Below are 9566 nucleotides of genomic sequence, written 5' to 3'. Positions count from 1 at the left end.
GATCTAGTGGCCTGTTACAAACTAGTTAGGGGGGACTAGCAGGCACTGGGGGAGTCCCTGGTCCCCTGAGCACTACCAAGAGTGACTAGAAATAACAGTCACAAGCTGGCAGAGGCTAGATTCAGACTAGACATCAGGAGGCGCTACTTCACTGTCAGCTGGAACCAGCTTCCAAGAGAAGTGGTGCTGGCCCCTACCCTGGGGGTCTTTAAGACAAGGCTAGATGAACACCTTGCTGGGGTCGTTTGACCCCAGTATTTTTTTTTGCCAAAGCAGGGGTCGGACTTGATGATCTGCTCAGGTCCCTTTCGACCCTACCAAGTATGAAACTGTGAGAAGAAAAGGCTCAGCGGTCATCTAGCAATGTGTTTCTGGTCTTAGGTTGCAAGATATCGCTAAAAGTCCACATTTCAATAAATAATATTTTGGTATTTGTCATGTGATTTTGGTAAAATCCCTCAGTAGCTCCATAAAAAAATTAATTGTGGTTCCATCTTGAGGCTGAGTTGTTTTATATCCAGGAGTCTTCAGCGGAGTTAGCCCAGCATACATCAGGTGTAAGAGTCAAAGACAAGGTGAAGAGAGGATTTATTATTAAGATAAAGTATCTTCCCAGATCACTTTTGTCTCTGTGGTGTCTTAATGCAAATTCTCTTCTAATGTACTGCCATGTTTCTTCTAAATATTGTGTGGAGTGAATGCTCCAAACACAGCATTTGAGGCCTTTGATCCACTTGGTATGTGATCTTGGGGTTCTGCTGAGATGACAAAGAAACCAATAGTTGACGGAAAATGATGGTGGGAGTGTGTCAGTGCTGTGACTGGAAAGAAAACGAAAGGGCGTTCGGTAGGAGATAAGGAAATAGATGCTGTAAAAGGAAGTGGTGTGCATAGAATGAGTTTGAAGAAATGAATGTCTAGTTATTTGCTAATGAAAGAGTCTTTCTCCATAAGGAATTTTTAAATTAATTTTCCTGACTTCTCCTCCCAACCCCCCTGGTATATTGTAGTGCCTCTTGAATGTGACTTCAGGAATGGTGTAGTTTGTCAGCAGTGGCCTAAGACTCGCTTTCAGTCAGAGAGGGGTCTCCATTGAAGATTGTTCATTCTTCTGAGACTACTGAGACATATCAACAAATTCACTGACTGAATGTTATGATATGGGATGATACTTTTTTTTAAATTCATTCTCTTTGCTATGTTAACAATATGTCTATATGTTAGTAGTTTGTAGAAAATGGCTAGTGATAATATGTGAAAGCTTGCAATTTAAGCATTGCAAGGCACATCTACATGCTAATACACTAATGCACAGTAAAATTAGGCTACTGTGCATTAGGGCACCCTAATGCACATTTATTTATTACCTCACATTAGAGGTATTATATTTTAATCTGCAATAGCAAAAGCACATTAATGAATGTGAAGACACACCCACAGTGGTCTAAGGACTCCAAAATAGTGTTAGAATTTAAGTTTGAGGGCCATTTTTGAGAATGTATGTCTGGTAATCCGTGGCATAATTTTTGGGTCTAGCCACTGGTGGTTTATCAAAGCTAGAAATAAACACTTTTTGCTAATGCTAACATACCATGTAAATGACAGTGTGGATTACTGAAAGCTGGACCTTGCTGTGTCACTGTCAGAGTAGCAGTGCTTTGTCATCACAGGACTAATAGCAAGTATTTAGACCACTAACTTTTAGTTCTTTATCTTCAATAGACATTGATTCACTGAGGGGGAAAATTTAAGCTGGTAAAAGAGAAACTCTCCTAATGAAAATTCACTTTCCTTTTCAGATTATTGAATGTTTTAGAAGTAATTGCACCCTTCAAGCACTTTAACAAACTTAGAGAATTTGTTCAGATGAAGCTTCCACCAGGCTTTCCTGTAAAGCTAGGTAAGATGACATTTTCTACTTGTTATAGCTATCCCCATTTCCAAGAAGTGATTACATTTTATGTAAGGAATTTAACTGAGTTTGTTTATTTAAGGAAAGACAGTTCTCATTCACTGCATTAGGCTTTAGAGGAATATAATTGGGCCTTGGCAAATAGAAGAAATACCAGCTAGGACTAGTGACAGAATTAAGAATATGGCATCTGAGATGGAAAACAGCCACCAACCAAGAAAGCACTTTCCTTTTTCCTAATCATCTGGACTTTGAGTGAATAGCAGAAGCCCCTGACAGTAACTCTGCAATCTTAATGTAGTCCTGGCAAACGACTTTTTAGTGACACTGCTGCGCAGTAGACTAATAATACTTCATAGTAGCATATTAACCGTGTCTGTGCTGCAGTACACTACTGCACAGTGTTATTAGGCTACTGCGCATTAAGCATCTCATGTAGACACGCCCACTGTATATTTAGTTTTCATTGCACCTCATGATTCATGTAGATCGCCAGTGAACACAAAGTTTTAATTTCTAATTGTTACCAACAGAAAAGAGGTAAAATACATTTACTCATTTTTTGTGCAATGACCCTGATTTTTATAGCAAAAGGCTCCAACTTAAATAGTTCTTTTAAAAATTAAGCATTCTCACATATACCATCAAAAAGCATAGCCAACCAGTTAACAAATAGCAGCTGAGGTCCAAAGAGACTGCCCAAATGGAAACGGAATATGGAACACTTATGAAATAAGATTTTATAATACTGAGAATTTCCAGCTCAGTTTTTCTCGCCTACTAGATTCCAATGTTTATTAAAGGCACCTGGCTGGAACTTGTTGCTCATCCAGACCAAATCTCTGGATTAGCCTGAGATCAGTATGTTGTTCAGTATATTCATCTGTACAAAGAACACAGGGGAAAGGTACCCTTCCTGTTTTCTTGCGTACTATGTGGCCTCAAGTAAGGGGCACACCTTGTTTTGGGCAGGCAGAATGTAGGGAAAATGTTTTTTGTAGAGCCTTGGCCATTTTCATAACATAGAGTAAGTCCTCCTGGAAACCTAGAGCATCCTGAGAACTTGGTGTCCCATTGTCTGAGTGAGGCAACAGGAACTTCCTAGTGCGGCAGGACAGTGACAAGTATAGGCCCCAGACTCTTGCAAGGGTAGTAATAAGGCTGTTACTTTTTTACTGTAAATAGTTCTTTATATAAGTTCCTGTGAATAATAAAATATTATTTCCATACCTCAAGCCTTATCAAGATACTACAGATTGCATGTAGCCATTCGCTTGCCCTGAGCCAGCTCAGTTCAGGCACAAGCTACAGTGCTCAGCTAGTAGTGGCTGTGAGAGGTTTAACTCTGGCTCTGGTCCTGCTGCTTTCTTAGCCAGAAAAAAAAAGTGGCAACCATTTTTACAGCTATTCCAACTAACCAGTTTTGGAGGGCTGATTTCTGTGAGAAAGTTGCATGTGGTATGTGAGTAAATATGGTAATATTGATTCATATTATAGACACCTGTGTGTCAAACATTAGACTCCTAATCTCTCTTTAAATGGTGCACTGTGCTACCTCTTGTTTTTTCCTCTCTGAATTTGGTTGACTTCTTTCTGATAGAGTTTTCTTTATAGACCCTCGTTTTTTAAGCTTTTACAGCTTAACTTTTTTTCAGTCTTAGTTGTACGAAATATTTAAATCTAACGTTAGGCTTAATGTATTAAATAAATTAATAAGTCGGTATTAAAATGTGAGTAACCTGTGTTTCTCTGCTTTCTACTGTGCCATTTCGTGCACTGTCTAGACATACCTGTGTTTCCCACCATCACAGCCACTGTGACTTTTCAGGAGTTTCGCTATGATGAGTTTGATGAATCCATCTTCACTATTCCTGATGACTACAAGGAGGACCCCAGCCGTTTTCCGGATCTTTAATTTAACTGGAAAGTGAACTGTGAATAACAATACCAGCATACCACAGTGCAAGCAAGTGGATGCAAATAACCCACAGGCATAGGTATAGGAGTGGGTCAGTATGGAAGGGATAAACTTTTAAAAATGATCCAGAAGAAAAGGGAACACACATTGAATGACTGATATACTAAGATTCACTATAATGGGCATCTGATCTAGTATCTGAATTACAGCAAGTCTCCTGATGTGTCATTTACACTTTTATACATCCAGTACTGCAAGCATGGTAGTCTGACACATCAGTGACCCTAAGGATACTAAGAAGCTGTGAGGACTGTCATTTGTTTTTAAATTTTTTTTACACTTTTTCTTGGTGATACAAAAAAGCACTTGGACCATTAGCATAAAAATTGAAATAGCTGGATATTAGCCCTTTAAAACATCCCACCTTACTTAAGATGATCTTATTATATTCTTTCAAGCTTTGTTTTCTTAAATTGTAAACTATGTAACATTATGTATAGTCCAGTAATTTGAATGTTAGTTGAACGTATATTAGAGGGAATGCATTTTCTGTAGATGAATGAACCAAATGGTAACCATTAAACAATTGCATTTACATATTGCAATACACTTCAGAAATAGCATTCACTTTGCAGGGAATAAGGTACCTCCTTTAGCACCTTAGGGCAAATCCATTATGGTGCTATCCATCTCCTTATCTGAACTGTCAATTTCTTCATTGAAAGTTATTTTCTAATCTTCCTTTCATAGAATCTGCAAATATTATCTTTTTCATACTGGTTTGCAAAGTCCTTGCTGTGTTCATAATATGGTGTTGATGAGTATGTGTGGAGAGAGACTTCATCTGCCTAGAAATTGCATTACTTGGATAATTTTACACTTGGTTAGGAGATTGCTCCATAATAGCTGCACATCACCTGGGCAATCTTGTATTAATGTCCTCCAGCACACTGGAATATATTGGACGCATTAAGGGTTACTGCAAAAATAAGTTCAAACATTAGACTCCTAAGCAAAAACAAAATTAATTTCTTGAAAACCTAGTTTAAGTGTAGTGCACATTGAATAGAACTCATGACAAAGGTTTTGAAATGTACACATTTTCCAAATACCTAGGAAATTTCCAGTTTTGTTTTCTTGCCATGAAAGGAGTGTATTCATTTTTAAAAGTAGGTTTTAAAATCAGAAGTTACAGTCTTCTGACTTTGGGGGGTTTATTTTTGTTCTAAGAGGTTCCAGTGTCCTAAATTTGAAGGTAATCTAGCTTTTTGTTTTGCTAGAAAGAATGTGTGAAAGGCTAATGGTGCTATTTGTTTGTATTAAGAAGCTATGGTGTAAATGTATAAAAATGTAAATAATTTCAAAATTATATTCTCTGTGCACTGTAGTTAAACTACTACTACTCCTGGAAACCAACAGAGTGATTATCAATATTGATTATAATGACCATTGTAAATGGTTAGTAAAGCTAACCAGTCTTATTAGTCATGCAGACAATGAAGTAAGATAGCTAAATCATGATGCAATAATAGCAGACTTGCCAGCCACATCAATAGCATGGGGAAATATTTAAAGTAGACTTCCAAAAAAGACTTTAGATTCCTGTCAGCCTGTATCAATCCAAAGACGCTTCCCTTGAGATATATAGTATGCACTCTTAAATGAGTGAGCCCTACTACATCATCTTGTGTAGTGAATGGACTGAAAATAGGAAATTAAGGATATGCCCTGTTCCAGTAGCATGCTAAATTTGTAGACTGATAGGTGCAAAACGGTTACTTTGAAGGCTGATTCTGGTGCACTGGAGAAACTGATTGCAATTTGGAAAGAAGGTAAAAAAGGAAAAATAGGGAGATAAGTCAAAGGGAATTATGATTTTTTTTGCGGTTATTCCCAAAGTGCTGTACCAGTAGAAGACGCAGAATATTTAGTAGAAATGATAGGATTTGTTCTTCCAGGTAATTAGAAATATACCTAAGGATGTTTACGGCTTTAACATGAATATTAGTAATCTCATGCTTTCCCTTGGCATTCACTAAAATGCTTAGCAGGAAGAGGCCAGGGTTGTATGTACAGAGACTAAATTTCCTGTCAGCTCTGTGGGTCAGTGTTATGCTTTGGAGAGGTCCAGCATGGAGGGTGCTGCTGCTGCTGCTGCTGCTTTGAACCATTTTACGGATGCGTGGTTGGAATGTCTCAATATCCAGTGGTGTCAGTCCTTCCTTGGCCAGATTTGGGAAGAACTAAAGCTGTCGCCCTCACTAGTAAAGACACCACGCCATACCTAAGAACTGAACGAAGTCCTTAGTGTTTGCTGACATTTTCGAGTGGGACATTTTTTTCTAAATAGAGAATGGAAAAATGAATTAGCTGATCAATAAATCCTCATAGGATTAAAGGAAGGATCTATACGCTTTGGGTATTTAGAGTTTGAAGGCAGGCTCATAATTTTGTGACATAGGAAGAAATATTGTAGCCTGAGAATTTCTGTTGAAGGCAGTCTAGCCACTGCTACAGATAAGTTTGGATGATTTTTTTAAAGTTAATTAGCCTCAAGGTAAACTAGAGAACTTCAGACCTCTCAGTCATCAGGAGCAGGCTCTGAGAAACTACCCCTAACCTATCTATACTAGTGAACTTAAGATTCTGATTTGAAGGGCATTTCAGGTTTTTGGAAATATTCTTCTACAGGCAAATCCCTAAGTTGTTTAAACCCTCTTCTGATGTTTAAGTACCACATCTTAAAACATACATCTAAGACTTTTTTAATGGATTTCTGCAGTAGTTATTTTTCACTTTGAGGAGTTACCACAACCAGGGACCAGGTAGATTTAGTCGAATGTCTTACATTCTTCAGATAATCAAAATATACCGATTCTTTACTCAAATGTTACTTTCTGTAACCAGTTTTTAGCCTGTTTCAGAACAGCTGCCATATTTAGATTCCTTTAATAGCCTCATTCTAAAATTAAATAAGAATTGGCATACTTTTGGTGATACTGTGAACTATAATTGGGCTGGACATATTTCCAGTGATGAGTTTCAAAACCTGGCTATTGAAATGTACCCATTTTTTGTGAACAGGACTTCCTAAACAATGCACTTAAGTTTTGGCATGCAAGAGAAATTTCTTTTATATTAGTGATTTCTGTATTGAAACTTTGTCGGTGGTAGGGGGGATTTGATCCCTGCCTTGTACAGCTCTTCTGGGAGAAGCCCCTGGAATACATTCATCCACACCGGCACAATTTTTCTTCTAAGAGGTCATGTTTTGCTTGTGGGGGCTTTTTTCTACTATACTGTTACAAAAGGCAGCTTTTCCAATTTATCTGGATCTCCCTGAGGAGTGTTTTGTCAGCACAGTATGCTGACACAGCACCTTCTATTTGGGCATAGCCTTAGTCTGCAGCTGTGCTGTGGGCAACATTGTCCTTTACAAAGATATCATATTCTGTACATAGTCTATCTTCTATAACAGGAATGATCAGGCAAAACTGTGATTTCCCTTGTCCCCTCCAGCCCTTCTCAACACCTGGGGGGAATTTGTTGCCCTGCAGAGTGACTGTCACATCCGCAGTGCTTTTACAGAGACTGCCTCATCACTTCTGCATACCAAGAAGCATGTTGGCTTGAACATTTTGCAACTCGTACTTGCGTATGTAAAAAGATTGCTTTTATATTTCCACAAGATAGACTGCAATATGAAAGACATTCAGATGATTTCTAAAATATGCAAGAAGTCCTGGAAATACATCCCTCTTAGTTGGATCTCTCACCTGTAACTTAACAGTGACAGAAAAAGCAAAAAGTTAAACATTCAAATGTGATGGACGGTCAAAATTCAGAATATTTAAAATTGAGAGTTACAAGTTGCTATTGCAGTCAAGTTGGCAAAGATTTCAAGATCCCAGCCCCCCTCTGGATAAGGGTGGAAATCTCTGTATCAAGGTTGTTCAGTCTAAATGCTTTGATTTGTATGCCTTTAAAAAAAAAAAAAAAGCGGTTTGATCTTGACTTATTTCCCAGTTAGGGTTATGACCTTTTAAGGAGAAAAAAAAAATTATTAAATGCACCCACTAATTTTATGTAAGCTGAAACAAGGGATTGTTTTGTAAACCAATTCCTAGAATCATTTCTTAACCAAACTCAGTTTTATTGGTCTTCCAAAACATTGCTTTAAATTTGTGGCAAAGGGAATGCATTTTTATTTTTCCTTCCAGGTAGCTGCTGTTCCAGTCACTGTATTCACTTTAACTGCAGTTCTTGACATATGTACTTAAATAGTTTGTTACAAAACAACTGTGGATATATTTGTGCTGGAAACACACCTTGTTGATATTCAAAGCGTCTGTCAGTTGAAGTGTACTTGTTCTTGATTTTAAATTCATGCAAGGATAATTACATTATTTGAATTGTATTAACAAATTTCCTGTAATGCTGCAGTTTCACATTTTACTTTCCTTCCAAACAGTTTGTACTCATCATGGAAACATTGTCACTTTTTGCATTTTACTATTCGTGTGGTCCATATTCTTAACTCACCTTCACTAACAGTAACTTTAGGTTGTATTATTTGTTAGAATAAAGACCAAAAGATGCTGTTTGATTCTGAAACTGCTCAAGATGTGAAAATTCAGTTCAACTCCAGACTATGTACATTGTAGGCATTTCTTACATGTTGGAGCAAGGATTATGAATTGAGGAAAGGCTGGAGTGTTTCTGCAGGCACTCTTGTCACATTTCTGCAAGGACGTTTTATTGGTCAGTTTTTAAATAAAATCCTGAATTTTCAATATAACCCTGTCCCTTCCCATCTCTCAAGTCATCTGAAACTGAAGCTGCAGCCCATGTAGAAAAGCTTCTTTCATAGCTGCACCTATACATGCTTGTGATAGTATGTAGACAGTCCCAACAGCAGTCAGTGTTTTTAGGATCAGATCTAAATACAACTTACACAGCACTTCCAAAACTGTCCCTCTACTGCCTCCATTAAAATACTGGCCCTGGTGCAACTAACGGACAATTTCCTGTTCTCTCAGTAGGGCTTTTCACCTAGCATCTGATGTACATGAAATACAGTTTAAGCATTTTCCCCCTCAAAAAATGTAATTAATTGCATGTATGTAACTTGTTACATTTTAGGAAAAACATTTAAACTGACAATGAAGCAGGAAGAGGAGAACCTGCTCCCGATCTTTCATCCCCAACACCAAATATAAAGCAGCACTTAATAGTTCTCAGATCATCCCACTGGTAATTTAGAGCCTAGGCCAAGCTCGGTCACAAGATTAGGAAGTGACAAGTGTGTAGGAAATCAATAGCATCTACAGAAATAAGTTCAAGCAAGCTGACTGAAACTCTTACATGCTTCCAAGGACCTTGCTGCACTGTGAAAAAGTATATTCTGCGCTCAGATTTTAAGCTCTCTCATCATCAGTATTTCTAAGACTGTTTCTGCCAGTGGTCTTCCAGCAGAGAACAGGGAAAACAGATGGTTTATAATAGGGTTGTGGCAAAGCTATTTGGAGGAGATTCAGCCACCAAATCCAAATCAAATTGGGAGACCCATTAAAGGGTCAAAGGGAGCAGGAGGGCACATAAACCCCCATGGCTCACTAGGAGCATCCGGGAATGTCTCCTTGCTAAAAGGGAGGCATACACCCAATGGAGGGATGGGGTCATCACCAAGAAGGACTATGTTACAGTCGCCCGAGGATGTAGGGGGGCAGTCAGGAG

General features: G+C 38.2%; 1 protein-coding gene across 1 annotated transcript in view; it reads left to right on the top strand.

Moving 5' to 3' along the window:
- ANKRD13C (ankyrin repeat domain 13C) overlaps positions 1 to 8628 on the top strand; it is a 64734-nt gene extending 56106 nt beyond the window's left edge. Inside the window, exons 12-13 of the mRNA XM_019531618.1 lie at positions 1800 to 1900; positions 3697 to 8628. Coding sequence (XP_019387163.1) covers positions 1800 to 1900; positions 3697 to 3827 — 232 coding nt within the window. The 3' untranslated portion in view covers positions 3828 to 8628. The remainder of the gene's footprint in view (positions 1 to 1799; positions 1901 to 3696) is intronic.
- Positions 8629 to 9566: the final 938 nt, after the last annotated feature.

Source organism: Crocodylus porosus, unplaced genomic scaffold, assembly GCF_001723895.1.
Source record: "Crocodylus porosus isolate Cpor-Errol unplaced genomic scaffold, CroPor_comp1, whole genome shotgun sequence".
Classification (NCBI taxonomy): Eukaryota; Metazoa; Chordata; order Crocodylia; family Crocodylidae; genus Crocodylus; species Crocodylus porosus.
The sequence above is the reverse complement of the archived record's forward strand: the minus strand, read 5'-3'. Positions and strand labels throughout refer to the sequence as shown.